This window comes from Eulemur rufifrons, chromosome 7, assembly GCF_041146395.1.
Source record: "Eulemur rufifrons isolate Redbay chromosome 7, OSU_ERuf_1, whole genome shotgun sequence".
Lineage (NCBI taxonomy): Eukaryota > Metazoa > Chordata > Mammalia > Primates > Lemuridae > Eulemur > Eulemur rufifrons.
Window position 1 is genome coordinate 144,324,819 of NC_090989.1, and position 17,381 is coordinate 144,342,199.

The 17,381-nt window shown below is 45.5% G+C and overlaps 1 protein-coding gene across 1 annotated transcript in view; it reads left to right on the forward strand.

Annotated features, from left to right (window-relative positions):
• Positions 1-17,381, forward strand: part of ITGA9 (integrin subunit alpha 9) — a 323,466-nt gene that overhangs the window by 200,823 nt on the left and 105,262 nt on the right. The window contains exon 18 of the mRNA XM_069475539.1: positions 7,271-7,421. Coding sequence (XP_069331640.1) covers positions 7,271-7,421 — 151 coding nt within the window. The remainder of the gene's footprint in view (positions 1-7,270; positions 7,422-17,381) is intronic.

Consider the following 17,381-nt stretch of genomic DNA (forward strand, 5'->3'; position numbering starts at 1 on the left):
TCCTCTGATCTCTGCCTGGAATGTACTTCCTGTTTTCCTGCCCACCCATATGCTCATTCTTTAAGATGTGGCTCAATCCCTACCACTCTCAGGGAGCCTCTTATGACAATGTCAGTGTACATTGATGTCCTTCCCCTGAGTTTTTCTTGCACCTTGTTCTGTACTGGCCCCTTGGCAAGTCTTATCAACTGCACGGTGTCTTTCCCGGGTAATTCCTTTACCAGTGTGCACTCGGGAGATGCCTGACAGTCCCTGGTCATTCCCTGTGGCTTGATTAACACCATCCCTTCACTCTTCATGTTATAATCAGTTTATTTGGTACTTTGTGTTCATATGCCTCACAGGAAGACATCAGATGAGCAATTGTGGTTTTATGGTTTACTTGTGTTTGTAATTTTAAGCTCTAAAAATTGAAAAGCTTTGATAGTTGCCAGCAAAGTACCAAGAAAGGAGATGGTCCATGAGAGCTGCTAAAGGCGTATGAAATCATCCTGAATTTCTCCACAAATTCCCAGGAAAATTGTCAAGAGGAAAAATAAGCACCTCAGTCAGCTTTAGTAAAGAGATGACACCTCCCCAAATTCTGAAATATTCTAAATTATAAGTGTAAGGTTTTTTGGATTGGCTGGCACCAGAGAAAGAAAGATGAGCAGAGTTGAAAGGGATAAGTAAAGAGGCTTTATTGGGGCACTCCTGGGTGAGGGTAACGGGTCCCAAGAGAGGGACCCGGGTGAGATTTTTGGGTCCCAGGAGAGAGAGAGAGAGAGAGAGAGAGACCCGAAAAGTCGCATCACCCAGAAGTCTGAGTGGGTTTATGTATGTTTTTAGGGTTGGGGAATGGGGATTTCTTTGGCAGGAAGATTTTGGTGCAAAGAGTGAGGAATTTCTTTGTTGCAGTTTTAGGACGGGTAGTGAGGAATAGGAGGGGCCGGTGGTATGTGTGGACTCCAGGAACCGAGACTCTTATCAGGGTAACCATCCAGGTGTGGTCATCCTTTAACTTAGCTGGGCCTTGCAGGCATTGTCCTTGGCAGGTCTCGTGGACTTCTTCTTTTTCCATTAGGGAGGGGAGGGGTGCCCACCACCAGCCTTACAATAAAGCAAACACAATGTCATTTCTAATCTTCTTATAGCCAAGCAAGTTTTATGTAAATTGTACACTATCTGGTTGTATTTTTATGTGCTTTAGGAGTGATGGGCATAGGGGAGGGAGCACTGGACCAGGAGTTAGGGCTGCCTGGCTCTGCCACTATCTACTGAGTGGCCTTAGGGAAGTCATTTAACTCCCTGCCTTTATCTGCAAAATAATGACCCAGATAAGCCCTTTTCTGTCTGTCAAATTCCATGTCTGATTTCACAGTATCTAGCCTTTTTAAGAATGAACACCATTGTTTATGATTTTAAATTGCAAGGGCTATTTACATACATAATTTGCATCACTGATTTGATGACACATCATTGAGGATATCTGTGATTTGCTGGATGCTGGATCCTTGCTGAGGGCATGCCACCTCCAAATATAGGACATTGCTCCTGGGGAAGAGTACCATCCTTCACAATGTCCTTTTTGATATGATTTCCATGAACGGGAAAACTAGGGATATTGTGTGTGTAGCACATTTTGTTTATCCATTCATCTGTCTGTGGACACTTGGGTTGCTTCCGCCTTTGGTTGCTGTGAATAGTGCTGCTGTGAAGATGGGTGTACAAATATCTCTTTGAGTCTCTGCTTTCAATTCTTTGGGGTATATACCCAAAAGTGGAATTGTTAGATCATATGGTAATTCTGTGTTTAATTATGCTGAAGGACTTCCTTACTTTTTTCCAACTGGCTACTCCATTTTACATTCCCACCAGCAGTGCACAAGGATTCCAATTTTTCCACATCCTTGACAACTCTTGTTATTTTCTCGTTTTTATTTTCTTTTTTTATGGTTGCCATCCTGTGAAATGGGAAAATGTGGTTTTTAAAAAGTAATGGATGGATGGACATAAGGAAGAAAGGAAGGACTTGGCTTCCCTAGGCTATTATTCTATGTCATTATCAAATACAGTTGTGGTTGGTGAACATAATATCAAGAGTAATGATGGTATAAAGAGAAGTTTTCTTATGCAAATGCAGTTGACAAGGATGCACTTGATTGACAATTATGTTAGCATCCTTTACTCAAGCTAGATTTATGCTAGTAGCAAAAGAAAATAAAGGTATTATATTTCATGGCAGATAGATTAGAACCACAAATTATTTAAATAAGGTCATGGTTTATATGTTTAAGACTTAAGGAAAATCTAAAATGATCTAGTGGAAAATTAATTATTAAGCATCATTCAGCTACTGTAGTTTCTTCCATTAGAATCTTCACAAAAAATTATCTGAACAAGAAGGGGGAAAATTTACTTTAATGAACTTAGTAATTCAGCATATGTTAGTGGTATGAAAATGTATTGAATTTACCCAATAAGGAACTTTGAAGGACAGTCATAATGTATGGTGATGAATAAGGTCAGAGAACAAGTTCTACGGAGTTCACGCAGCTACCAAGATGCCACCAGTAGCATCTGACATTTGGAGTAGTGAATGAATTGGTGTCCAGCTTATGTATAAATGTTCAAAAAATAGCTGCTATAAGATTTGTGAGGATAGGATTTTTAATAACAAATGAGCAGTATGTTTCCAGCAGGCCATGTACATGCCGTAAGATAAGATTCGTAGAACCAGTACAGTTTGTATCTTGACTGCTAATAATGCTTTTTGTATAAAAGGACACCAATGTGATTCATGCACAAAGTAACATGGCCCACTTAAAGGACTGCACAAGCAAATTAGAATTAATGGGAAAATTTCTCAGGGAATAAAATCAGAAAGATTGTTCTTCAGTAAATAAGTGAGCACCCACCCATGGAATGTTTGGCACAAAAACCCTATGCCTGGTTGTTTTGGTCTCTCAGCAGTACTGTCAGAGAGGTTGGTCTTCGTGGAGTCCTGTTCTTTTCAGATGTCTTTAAAAGACCTTTCTTGCCAAAGCTCTTCCTGACCATGACGGGGTTTATATAAGATCCGTAGTCTGGACGGCTTCATGCCAAAGGAGGTTCGCTGCTAGTTCCAGCTCAGCTCCTGCATGGCTAGGTAACCTCAGCTGAGTGGGTTCCCCTGCCTGGGGCTCAGCTTTTTATCTGTAAAATGTGAAGGTGGAGCTGATGACCTGTTATGGGGGTTTCGTGGACGTTCATTCATTTAACAAGGGTTCTTTGAACACCAACTTTTCTGACAGTCCTGCTGAAAGATTTAAACAATCAGGCACACAGTTTTGGTGCCAAACATTCCACATGTGGTTACTTATTTATTGAAGAGCAATCTTTTTGATTTTCAAGGAATTTTATTCCCAGGCACAATTCTGTCACTGGGATTTCAGTGATGAGCAGCAGAACCAGACAAGGTCCCTGCCCTCTGGTGTTTAGATTCTGGTGGGGGTTGATGGAGCACATGGGGCCTGGGAGCTCATAATAGAAGGAGGACTTACTCCACTCGGGCAGGGAGATCAGAAAGGGCCTCCTGGGGACGTGACAGGCACAGAGCTAGTGAATGTGGGCTACGGTGGAGAGGAATGGGCGTTGGAGAAACAAGAGGCACTGGGTTCCAATCCCAGCACAGCATTTATCTGTCTCTGTCTCGATTCCCTCCTCTCTTCAAATGGGCCTACCATCGGGACCCTTTCCCATGTTGTGAGGTTTCAGAAGGATGACATGTTTGACAGTATCCAGTGTCATGCTGGCAAATCACATTTTCATTTCATTTCTAAGGATAACTTTGGAAACAGAGATGTGCCGTTTTGGTTATAGATTTTTAGCTTTGGAGAAAGAATGAAAACAGCATTGAGACTTCTTATAAAAAGTCTGAGTTCCTATTCTGCCCTGAGAGGTGCCTGGCTTCCCTCAGTCACAGAGTCATGTTTGAATCACTCGACTTTGAAATCCCAGGAGTGACCTTGCTGCATGATTAAGTGACAGAGGCCCAAGTTTGGGGGACTAGCAGAAGTTTAGATGTCCCCAGCCTTATCTCTTCCCTTTACATGCAAAGAAAGGAGGCTGATCACAGGACCAACAAAACTGGACCGAGGAGGCAGCCTCTACCCCACAGTCCTGTGCTCCTCTATCTTGTCTCTTTGCTTAATATTCCTCAGAAACTATGGACACTCTCTGAGGTGACGGGCTACTTGTGAATGCTTACGCAATTCCGCCTTGAGATAAAGCTACGTTAGCTCTCTCTCATAACTCAAGGCCTGAAGTTTATTCCTTTAATCTTACAAAAGCAAACAGGAGGACAGAAATAACCCATCAATTGTTTAAAATTAAAATGACCAACACTAATAAATAATTGCCACAATAGCTTGAGGTCAGGGTCTTAATTTTTTGGAGTCTGTTCAAGAATTTGCAACTCTTCACTAAGTTAATTTTTCACATCTTGTTTGGATTCTCAGAGCTCTTGCTTCCAAAGCAAGGCCATCAGATTTCTCATTGCACATGTTATTCTTGTTGACGTGCCAGACATGCAGGAGAGTGCGGTCCTCTTTTCATGGGTGGGTAATGGTGATTCCTCTCCGCAGAAATTAGTATTTCAAAGTATTGTAGCCTATTGAGATTTTGAACAGTCCTCTTGTCTTGCATGCTATGTTGGCCGTATTAATGTTTGTTAATAGTTCTCTTGCGTGCTGTATTAGCTGTATTTGTTGCAAATAACAAAAACATATGCTGGTTAGTTTAAGCAGAAAAGAAATTTATTGGAAAGATATGGGCTAGTTCAGAGCGTAGTTAGGAGACAGGAGGCAAGGCTGAGCTCAGGATGCCACCTCTGGGCTCTTGACTCCTCCTCACCTATAGTCTCAGATGATCCCTAGTGTCTTGGTGCAACCCTCAAAATTGGTAGTGTGGGTGGAGCATCTGTCACCACATTACGCTCACCTGACAACCCTTATTCACTTGACTCCATTTAGTCAGGTGCCCACTCCCTAGTGACCAAGAGGAGGAGAGAGGGTCTCCCCCTTTTTGCTGATGTGCCACCTCACCTATCTTGAGATTCCTCCCAGACAGGAAGATGTCAGGATGCTGAGTGGCCCAAAATACCAACTGTTCATTATACAAACCCTCATATGCTTAATCACGTCTTCTGTTAACTGGTTGTCTAATTAAACATTGGCCACTGATGTGGATTTATTTTGTCCAAAGCTCACATCATGCAATAATTGTTGTCAGATCTCATGAGCATCTTCATCATTTTCATCTTCAGCCTCATCACCATCCTCATCCTTGGCCCATTCACTCAATCGCTCTCCTGGGCTACCATTTCCCTCCATCTCCTCATCCCACAAACATTCACCCCCCTTCTCCTCCCCCTCCCAGTCTTTTCCCTGCTTCTATTTCACTGCAGGATGGAAGTGATCACAGAGGAATTTCCAAATCCTTGTCTGTACTCCCCATATCCATTTATCCTCCTCCTACATCTCTTAAAACCACTCCAATCAGGCTTTTGCCCCTATCATTCCACTTCAGCAGTTCATATCAAGGTCACCAGTGACCTCCGGTTGGGATGGCTGATTCCAATGGCCAGTTGTAATTCCTCACGGTGTTTTAACCTGTCTGCCATGTTGGACAAAATTGATTTTGCCTTCCTTGAAATGTGTCCTGTGTGACCATTGGGTACCATCCCTCTTGGCTTTCCTCCTACCTCCCTAGCCTCTCTTTTTTAGTCTTGTTTCTGGCCCCTTCTTGTCTTCAACTCCTAAATGTGAGCCCTCTTCTCTCTCTACACTCATTCCCTAGTGTTCATGTCTAGTCCATCCCAAATATGTTTCTCTGGCCCAGACCTCTCCTTCAACTCCAGACTCATGCATCCAGCTACCTCAATGTCTCCTTTAAAATCCAGCAGGCACTTGGATTTTCTCTGCTGAACCTTCCCTACCCAGTGTTCTCCATCTCAATAAATGGCAATTCTTCTCTTCCAGTTGTTGAATCCAAAAACCCTGGAGCCATCTTTGACTCCTCTCTTCCTAGCACGCTTCCTCCAATCCATGAGAAAAATCTCTTGGCACGACCTCTGAAGCATATCCAGAACATGATATCCTACCTCAGCTGCTACCACCCTGGCCTGAGCTTTCATCTTCTTACAGATGGCTCCCTGCTTCTCCCCCAGCCACTCCACAGACTGTACACTTCACAGCCAGTTGAGCCTCCTTTAAACATGGCTGTCAAGTCAGGCTACTCCTCTGCTCAGGGCCCCACAGGTGCTCACCCAGAGTCAGACTAAGGTCCTTATGATGCCTGCAAAGCCCTGCGAGATCTGCCCGCCCCCACTCCCTTTGCCTCTGTGAGTTCATTTCCTCCCACCCTCCTCCTCGCTCACTCCTCTCCAGCCACGCTGGAGCATGTCAGTCCTTGAACATGCCAGGCATATGCCCACCTCAGGGACTTTTCCTTCACTAGTCCCCAGATATCTGCATTTTTTGCTCCCTTCTTCAGGTTTCTACTAAGAGGTCACCTTGTCAATGAAGCTTTCTTAATCATCTTATTTAAAATTGCAACCCACTTCCACTCCAAATATGGCATTTTCTATCCTCTTTACCCTTTGTAAGTTTTCTCCATAGCTCTTATCACACTCTGCTTTTTTTTTTTTTTTTTTTTTTTTTTTTTGAGACAAGGTCTTGCTCTGTTTCTCAGGCTAGAGTGCAATGATGTCATCATAGCTCACTGCAGCCTCCAACTCCTAGGCTCAAGTGATCCTCCTGCCTCAGCCTCCCAAACTGCTAAGATTACAGGCCTGAGCCACCATGCCTGGCCACAGTCTGCTGCTTTTGTATCTGTGTTTTCTGTCTCCCTGAAGCTACAAGGACTCTGTGCTATTGCTGCTTCTTCCTTAGCATGCAGTGACTGGCATATAGTGGGTGCTCAGAAATAACTGAATGAATTAATTAATGTATGAATAATTTCCGGGTATAGGTTATTAAATGCCATAGTCTTCTAAGTTTTGATGTAAAAGATTTCATCTGAGCCACATAACAGTCTAATGAGTTAGGCCAGGCAGAACCTGTGTTTTAGTTGAGGAAACTGAGGCCCACGGGAGCTAAGTGATTGCCCAGGGAACATGGTTGGTTAATGGGGCTCCTGGGATGTGTAGTTCAGATCTCAGTTTCTGCCCCCCACCCTCAACCACCCCCATGTCTCATGCTGTATTAATATAGGCCTCAGGGCATTAATTGCAGTTTGTTTTTCATTGCAGTATTGATGAGAAAACCCCATATCTAGCTTTGGGGGCTGTGAAGAATATCTCCCTAAACATCTCTATCTCCAACCTCGGGGATGATGCCTACGATGCCAACGTGTCCTTCAATGTTTCCCGGGAGCTCTTCTTCATCAACATGTGGCAGAAGGTAAGGGGCGCATCCCCGAAAGAGAGCCTCTGTTCCATCTGGTATGCTTCCAATTTCTGCATGGCTTGGAACACGCAATGGTTCTACAAAGACTATGCCTTTGTATGGAGTATCACGTAGAATTATTCTCTTCCTGGGCATAGGAAGTTGTCACAGCCAAAGCGGCAGCCATGAATACCCACAAAGTGCTGGAGTGTCTGTGTCGTACACCGTCTCCTGCCCTAGCTCTCTTGCGGAACCTCTCCCTGTGCTTTTATGTCTGGCCCCTTCTCTGGGATGGTACAGTCACTGCCTCCAGCACACTCATGTTCTAGAGAATTCCAGTTTTAGGTCAGTAGTTGTTGTGAAAAACAAGATAAGAAATAAGAACAGATCACTGCTTATCAGGCTTGTTATCACCAATGACGCACTGGATGTTTTCTGTTAGAGCTGCGGTCCCCAACCCCTGGGCTGTGGCCCAGTACCGGTCTGTGGCCTGTTAGGAAACAGGCCACGTATCACCGCCTAAATTCCGCACCACCTTCCCCCAACCCATGACTCCCCACCCCCCACCCTCGGTCCATGGAAAGTTTGTCTTCCATTAAACCAGCCCCTGGTGCCAAAAAGGTTGGGGACCACTGTGTTAGAGGGTCAGCCTATACTTTCACATATTTATTTATTCCTGACATATTTGAGTGAATTGGGGTAACTATTTCCATGAATTGAGTATTTTTAGAGTGAATTAATTTATTTGAATTAATTGAAGCTTAGATAGCATGACTCGAAGAAAAAGAACTGGAATTTTCTCCTGTCCCATAATCTCCCTCCGGACACTGACTTTGGGAAGGCTCCTCAGCAGGCTGCAGGTAGGAAGGGGTGGACTCAAGGAGACGCCACTCTACCCAGTGGTTCCTCTAGCTACAGACAGCTGTTCACAGTGTTTACAGCATTGAACTGCGATGCCTTAGTCCCTGTGTTAAGATGGAACCAGAACCTTCTCCTTGCCCACCTGTGAGCACTGGGAACACATTTGAGCTGGTGGACAGCCTCTGTTCAGGCCCCCATCCTTCCAGACTCAATAGTTTTGGCAGGATTGTGCCAAGCCTGCCCAGCTCAGGGGCAACTGAAACATACAGAGCCACCCAGAATAGCAGTGCTCCAGTAACTTTCTGAGAAGTCATCTCAAAGTCTCTGCTGCTTGATAGCTTTCTAAAGCTCTGGCGTTGGAGGAGGCTACAGAAGCAGTCAAGCACTGCAGGAAGGGCATGCTTTCCACCTACCTTCTAGACCCTAAGAATTATCTCTGAGTTAAGCCCAGTCAAGAGAGAACCAAGAATCTATAGGGATCTAGTATCTCTGGCCAATCACAGGATCTCTCTTGCAGAGTTGCGTGTGCTGGGAGGCCATCTCCCTGTGTGGAGTGGGAAGGTGGGTTGGGGGACAGGGGTTTACTTGGGCACCAGACGTGTGGAACTTGTCTCTGTGGTACTGAAAGGACATGGTTGGTGACTGGGTCATTACATGACACAGATTCCTCTCACTCAGGACCCATGGGAGAAATTGCTCTCCTGCCTCAGACTTAGAAATAGCTGCACTTTGCCCCAGCACTTTGGCTTGTTCTTACCTTGTGACTGACAAGGTGAGGTGACAAAGGTTCTCTTTATTGGCTGCTGGAAAGCTCAGAGCTGGCCCCACTGTCGGTATATAGGCCTTGGCAGTATTGTTTTATAAACTAAGTAGCCTCGTGTGTCTTGCTTTGCTTCCCTTCACCATGGTTTCCTTTTTAGCTTGGAGACTGCATCATATTCTACCATATGCATATACTATGGATTTCCTACAAATTCCTCTTATTATTTAGGTTATTCGCAATTTTTTATTCTCTTTCAAATAATATTGTGATGAATATCTTTTACAGAGATTGGTCATATCCTTAGCTCTACAACTATTCAGGGGATGGGAGGTAGCATTTCCGACCACCTGCTACACACCAGGGACTTTGCACACATGTCCCCGTCCGTTCCTCACTGTGTGAGGCCTGATGTGTGTGATTTACTGGAGGAGAGCTCTCAGGAGAAGAGCCATGCTGGAGCAGAGTAGGACAGGGGAAGGTTGGGAGGGGAGTGCTGTCAGGTCAGAGCTAGCCTTGGTCTTATTTAGGGGGTGGGAAGAAGTGGGTGATGCCCTAGAGCATAGGTCACTCAGCAGAATTGTTCCCTCTTGAAGCTGCGGGGTACAGCATCATTTTCCACCCCTGTGTCATCCTTGGCCACTGTGGGACAAGAGGGTGGTGAGTAGCCTCCCGGGTCCGCTGAACAAGGAGGCTCTAGTCAGTCATGGAAAGTGTGTCTGAAAAGGCCACGGGTGTAAGTCATTAGCCTTCAGTAAAACAGGAGCACACCCGTTTGATCTCTTCGCTGTTGAATCTCAGAAACCTTTAAAACCTTTGGTGCAGGGAAGCCTAGGTTTCAATTTGGCAGAAAGTTGGCAAGGTATCAGCATTAGTGTGAGAATGGTGACGGAGCACAGAGGTGTCATGTAGCTGCTCTGGTGGCAGAGCCAGCCAGAAAAGCAGATGAGCAAGATGACCCTCAGCTGTGCAGGAAAAGGAATGGAAAAGAAACAAAGACTCCCCTCCGGTGACTATGTGCACACTGCAGGGCTGATCAACTGGGGATATAGATGGCATTGCCTGGCCCAGAGCAGGATTCTGAAGCATTTAGGTGGCTACCAAGAGAGCCCACCCAACCTGTTTAACAATGCATAGACCTAACAGAACCAACACGGGCCCTACAAAGAGATTCTAATACATAAACTAAGAAAAGCATAACTCAAGATAGAGGGAAAGCATAACTTTTAAAAAATATTATTAATAGAAAACAAAAGCAAATTTTAAAGAACATGCGCTTTTGTTCTTGATGAAATTCAAGAAAACATGAACATAGTGAATGATCAGATAGTGGAACAATAGACTGGATGAAAATGGAATGGACTGAGAGACAAGCGAAAATAAAGGTTTGTGAGTGGGATCAGGAGATGTTACAATGAAACCAAGAAAGCAATGGCAGAGTTAAAATGTGTGTTCTAATCAGGAAAGAGCAGAAACAGCAGTACAGACAATTGATTTATTGTCATAGAGATGTTTTTGAAAAGATCTCTGAGAATTCAGAGAAAACGAACAGAGCAATGAAAAAGGATGACAGTGAAGACAATAACATGAAAAGTGGAAACTGGAGAATCAGCAAAGACCAAATTGTTCCAGGATAACTGGAATAGAAGACATGAATAAAGACCATTTATAGACAGCAAAGAAGGACCCCCATGTTCTAAAATGGGTGATGCAGTACCAGGCAAAAATACTAAAGACATTTTCATGTTACATGTAGCTTCATGAAATTTTAAGGATATGAAAATGATACTATTAATATTTAACAGAGAACATCGGTTTTCTACAGACTTTTCTGTAACATTGTCAAAAATTAGAACAGCATATTCCATAGTGAATTTAAAATTCTCTACCCAGCCAACTTGCCCTCCATTGGGAAGTTACAATAAAGATATTCTCAGATATATGAGAATTCATAGTCTATTAACTCTTCTAGGTTGGATTCCCCCTAAAGCAGACCCTGATACAATGATGTAGGTGTAGGTAATTTATTTGGGGGATGACCTCAGGAGGCACCTTGTGGGAGTGGTGAGTTTAGGCAGGGAAGGAAAAAAAGACAGAAAACTGTGCATGGATGAACAGGTCACTGCTGTGGGCAGCTTGGGCTTAGTTTTCTGCAGATCCTCTGAGAGACTGTGTGAAACACACCTCAGAATCATCCCCCTGAGGAGTGAGGAAGCTGCCGGAAGATTCTTCTACTTACTCCTGTCATTCATTATGGGAAACTGCTCCAAGGGCTTCAGTTCTGTGGCTTGTGGCCTTCTCTGGCTGTGGCCCATGCTCCCTGGGGCCAGGAAACGACTCAGCCAGAAGGATGTGGGAAGCCTTTGGCCTGGAGGGGACTGGCTCCAGGTGTCCAGTCCTCTGGCTGGTTCTTGGGAGCGTGAACAAGGTGCTGGCAGCATCTGCTACAATAACCTTGAAAGCTTCCTGAAAAATAGTTACTTACAGATGAACCCACTCAAGAATACAAAAGTTGTTGAATTGAAGAAGTGAGTTAAAGCCAAATAAACATAGAATGAAGCAAAACAATTTTTACAAATATTTTAAATAGTAAGCAAATGTAAAAAAAAATTGTTGCCACAGTAAATGCATAATTTAAAAGGTTAATAAAAGTAATCCTATAATCTCAGTTATACTGATAAAAATTTGAGAAGGAACTTGATTTTGTCACTCCTCCTGCTTTCCATTCTTCAGGATGGAGTTCAGACTCCTCAGCTGCTCATGAGAGGCCATTCTGACCTGGTCCTTCCCACTCCCCTTCCTCCCTCCCTCCCCGGGCTCGTTGCTCACCATGCCCCCACATCCACCTTCGGTGCTCTTTTACTACTGAAGCTGCCTAAACCCAGAAATCTGCTCTACCCCCATTTTTGCTTAATGAACTGTTCTGTGCTCAAATGTCAGCTCAGGTGTCATACATGCAGGCTCCTCACCTCCTGCACAAGACCTGTCCCCTAAGGAGTAGATGGCTGGGTGGGCAGATGGGTGGTTGGATGAGTGGGTGTGTGGATGGATGGACGGCTTGGGGGAGGGATGGATGGATGGATATCCCTCTTGTCCAAAGTCACAGAGAAACTCAGGGCCCAGGCCTCTAAGGTTTTTAGTCTTTTCTGCCATCACGTAGTCAATTAGTTAGATATTAGCTTCTAAGACTGAACACGAAACACTTCCTGAAAAGGATTTTTCTATCCTTTTCTAATGCAAGGCTGCTTTCATAGATTTATTCTGGGTTATTTTTTTCCTTTGAGGAAAGGCTGCTTATAAAAATGTGGGGTGCACAAGAATGGCCATTTGCTGACTTTTCTCTTGCCTAAATAAAGCTAACTTGGAAACATAAAACGGGGCTGAATTTGTGGGCACTGCCCTGCTGGCTGACTGACACATGCTGTCTGACCGAGCTCAGCGTGTAAGGGCCAGCAGCTGGGTTTCCACGGGGGCAGGCCCAGTGCACCGTGGAAGGCAAGGAACCAGGAAGTCCCTTGGCAAAGCCTCACTACCAAGTGTGACTATTCCTGGAGTCCCCTGTGGGAGCAGTAAGAGGGAGCTCCCAGGGCAGGAAGGGGTGTGTGGTTAAAAGGGGGAATAAGGGAGAATAGATAACCACTGCATCACACAGTTCCAGCATGGGTTCACATGGGTTTCTTGTGAATGACACCCCACAGCTCAACTCCACAGAATATAGTGTGAGTGGTGCCCCTGGAGCTATACAGCTATATGGCCCTGGAGTCAGATAAAGCCTAATTTTAATTTCTTGCTGTGGTGCTACTTGGCACAAAGGGCTTTGATTCTTTTCACCTTTGTCAAACAGCAATGGATTTGTTTGGACAGCAATTACTGAGAACCTGCTAAGTGCCAGGGACAGTACCGGCCACTAGGAGACACAGCGATGAGTAAGATCTAGTCCCTGCTTCCAGAGAACTCACAGCCTAATGGGGCCAAAGGCATGTCAGCAAGCAATTAAAGTACAAGGTGCCAACTGCTCTACAGAGGTGCTGAAAAGTTGCTTTGAAGCACAGATATGACAAGATGGACAAAGTCATTGCTGTAATAGCTAGTCCCATGTTGGACGGACTCCTTGGACAAATGCTTAGGGTGGACGGATGAGCCTCTAAAGAAGCTGGTGTCAGCTGGTACCTGCACTGCAGAACTGAGGGGTGGGTCAATTTATTTGGCTGGTGAGGGAGGGAGCTGGGCTGGGGCAGCGGTGACAGGACGGAGGACAGCAAAGGAGGAGGGGCATGAGAGAGAACCCAGCAGGATGGGAAGAGGCTGCCCATGTGGACCAAAGGGCCACCCATGACATTCCTGTTGGCCAGGTGAGACCAGGAGATTTTAGGAATGCTGGTGCCTGTTACGAGCTTGTCAGTTAGGACTTCTGTGCTCGTGAACACCTTATATGACCATGGTGGTGGGAGGTGGGGAGAGCAAAACTCAAAGAAGGGGCTGGGTTCATGTGTACATCTTCATGGTGTTGGCCTTTATGCCTCGCATGGAAACAGACATGGCATGAAAGTATGAGCTTCAAGCCAGGGACAAGCGGGCTCCCAGCTGACTTTTGGGTACCAAGGGGACACAGCAGTTTCCTACAGAGTGATAGAAGAGGCCATGCTGGAGGAGAAGGGAGAACAAAGACAGACACCCTGACCCTGACTCTTGTACACAGTATGAGATGCTGTCGTGGTTTGAATCTCCCAGACACTGACCTTGAGGCGAGGAATTGAGGGCAATTAGTTTATTTGGGTAATTCTGGAAACAATGGTAGGGAAGTGGAGAAGTGACACAGACAGACAGAAGCACTGAATGAAAAGTGAGCTGATAAACCAGCTACCATAGTGGGCGATGGGCTTAATACTACAAGGCAACTCTGGGAAACAGTGTGGAAAACTTAGCTCAGAGGTGAGGGAGCCGGGGATTTATACACTCACCAGTAGTCAAGGGTTGAGGCCTCCTGGGGGTGTTCATTCCCCAGAACTTCTCTGCCCTGATGCGTGCATGGCCAGAGTGGTCTACACAGTTCCGGAAAGCATGCCCTCAGGTGCAGGGATGCAGACCCAGGCAGCTGGAAGTGGGCCGCGCGAGTGTGAGTCACATGGGCGGGGCTCACAGCCTCTGCCAGAGAGGCCCACGGGGTTGGAAGCATCTCCAACCTGAGCATCTCACTTTCCAGGCTGCCAGAAGTTGTAAGCTGGCCTGAAAGAACCTCGCCGGGATTCTTGTATAGGAACCAGTGGCACACACCTCACAGGCTACAGGGGTGGGGGTAAGGTAGGCGTTGTAAGGGGGTGAAGGGGGCCGGGTGGGACAGGAGGAAGCAATGGGGACTATGGGGAAGATGGAGGGTTCCGGCCTCACCCACAGGGCAGCCAGCTCACAGCAGCCCTCAGTGATTGCCAGGTGGGAGTGAGGGCCAGTGCTGCCAGACTCCCTATTTTTCGATAAAAAACAGAAATATCATGATTTTGGCAGCTAATTAAAATGTTTTCTGAACATGGTATGAGCCAAACAAAACATGTCCACTGACCACATCCAGCCTGTAGGTCACCAGACTGTGACCCCAGCCTGGCTGTGTTCCAGGTGCTAGTCCCATTCTCTTGCCTGCCTGCTTGCTGCTTGGGTCTGCATTTCCAGTAGAACTTGGTCTGTCTGCAGCCTTGTTGTGCTTCATGTCCCTCCCTTGGCAGCAGACAGGCTAGTCAAAGAGACTGGAGTTGGGGCTTCAAGTGTGCGTGTGTGTTTGGGGAAGGAGGAGAATGGGTCAGCCCAGATGCAGTATGCATGGAATTTTCAAAGCTAATAATGTTTTGAAAACTATTTGCTGGGTGGAATATTTGTACTTTGCATTTTGTTTCAAGAAGGAGCTAACTGGAGTGTGGATTTTAGAATTTTGTTAGAAGGGAATAATATGCAGCCAGTGTGGAATAGAGCTAGCAGCACCTGCAGAGTTGAAATTCCAGCTCTGTTTCTTGCGATCAGCATTGACCTTGGCCCACAGGTCTTCTCTCTGCACCTCAGTTTCTTTCTCTGTAAAGTGGGATTTTACTGAGGATTAGATGAGGCCTACACCAAGCTACTTGTATGTGCCAGGTACCCACCATGGTAGCCCCTGACTCCCCGCCACATACAAGTTTATGCTTTGTAGATCATTCGTTTACCCGGAAGGTATATATTGATCACCTGCTTTAGACCAAGATTAAATGCTGAGGGGGAAGAGCAAAATAAAGCAAGAATGTAGAACATGGGCTGTAAGTCTTCCTTTTAAACCAAAAATCACAAGTGATGATCTTAATAAAGGATTGAGTGTGTGTCTGTGTGTGTGTGTGTGTGTGTCTGTCTGTCTGTCTGTGTTCTTACTATAAAAAAATAGAGACAGTGTTAAACTAAACTTATTTCTGTATTTAATGAATTACCTTTATTTAAAAAAATAAAATTACACGAAAAATAATGTAAAGCTAGTGAATGTATGTCAGTTAAATAGATGTCTGTATTGGCTTTTGTGGCTCCTATTTATTTTTAATAATGCATTTGATTTTTTTTCACTTACCATTTGCTTAAATATTGGAGTTTTTGGTTTGTGAGGATATCAACTTTTCAAAATCCAAGATATATAATTGTTCGAATATGTGGTGCATGCAATAAATGATACCAGAGTTTAGAGAATAAGGAGAATAATGGACTCCAAAAACAAAGGCAGGGCTCGGTCCCAAGTCTTACAGACTGGGCAGGGAGACAGCCAGCCCAGAGGGCTGCAGGAGCACCCCGCAAAGCCTGGTGGGGATGCAGACTTTTTTATCAGGTGGGCAGTGATGGGCCACTTGTGGGTTTTGACCGAGGGTCTGGACTGAAGCAGCAGAGACAGCAGCTAGTGACGTCTTGGAGGAAGAGCCAAGAAGCAGCATGAACAGGTCAGGTCAGGGTGAGATTCAGTGTTGGGAGCAGTTAGGAAGCGGAGTGATCACGAATTTAGCAGGGAGAACCCAGAACTGGCACTTACAATGCATTTTATAGCACTCTGAGCACGTTCAAGCTCGTTAGAAATGTAGTTCCTCTCAGCATCCTTGGCCAAACAAGTTGTCGCATCATATTTTGATCTCCTTGAGATACTGAAATAGGCGGAGGGGCCTTATGTTCTTTTATTTCCTCCCGTGGCAGGGCCTAATGGGGGGGGGGCGATGACATCAGAAGGGAAGCTCATTTTTGCTCTTTCTGAGGGGTATGGTTTGAGTTCCAAGTTAAACTGGGCCTCCAAGTTGGGCTTTGGAGGCAGCGAAGCACCAGGTCAGCTTTCCAAGCTTTCAATGGCTTATTTTTTATGACAAGAGGCATCAAGGGCTCATAAGCCTGTTTTTCTTGTAAAGTGATTCTTTCAGTTTATACCTGCCTTTACCACAGAAAGGGCCGTCCTTTCTCTCAGAAGTCTTTCTTCTTTCAAGGCAAATCACTCAAGATGGCGTCAAGTGATAAAACCAATCCACTTTCTCATCTGGATAGAGCAGGAAGGACTTAAGGACTCCGTGTTTGTATACCTTTACATTTGAGGGAGTGCCCTGGCCAGGTCTCAGACAGAAGGTTCCACACAGAAACTGCATCTGTGCTTGTGAACAAAGCAAAATGTATTGGCAGAGCTGGGAAATCAGGACGGTTTGTAGGCGGTGCGCCTCATCCTCCAGGGTAAACGGATTAGGAACAGCCTTCCTTCCCTTTGCAGGAACTGATTTTCATTGTATTCTCCTTTCTCTGGTGTCTCTTGTCAAGTTAATAGTAGCCCCGAGTAAAATGCAACCCTTAGATGTTTATAGTCATCTTGGCCCGGCCATTAAGATGATGAATGAACTTGCTGCTTTACCGCCCTGGTAAGAGAGCCCTGAGGGTGGATATCAATACTTAGAAAATAAGTCTTTTCCGCTGCCCCTTTCCTGTCTTTAATCCAGTGCCCCAAGTACCCTGGTGACTTCACCCTGAACTTCCTACATAATGCCAGGTAGAAAAACCTCCCCTGGCTCTAAGCCCAGTTGAGGCGCTAACACAGCAGCAAGCTCTTTATCTCGCATCTTGATCCCCTTGTCAAAGGTAAACTCTGTGTCCCTAGAGACCCCTGGGCGGTTGAGTTGCTTCTGCAGGCCCTGACCTTCCTCCTCGAGAAGATAACAGGAGGTGGTAGGAGCAGGTACCCTGAAATGGGTTTGTAATTCCCCACCTGGATTGCCTGTGGCCCTCAAGTTAGCGTTTTCTGGCCCAGCAATCAGGGAGAGCCCAGTCCAGAGTGAAACTGTCCCTGAGAGAGAGGCTGGGCTTCCCGTGGCAGTCGGCAGTGAGGAAGT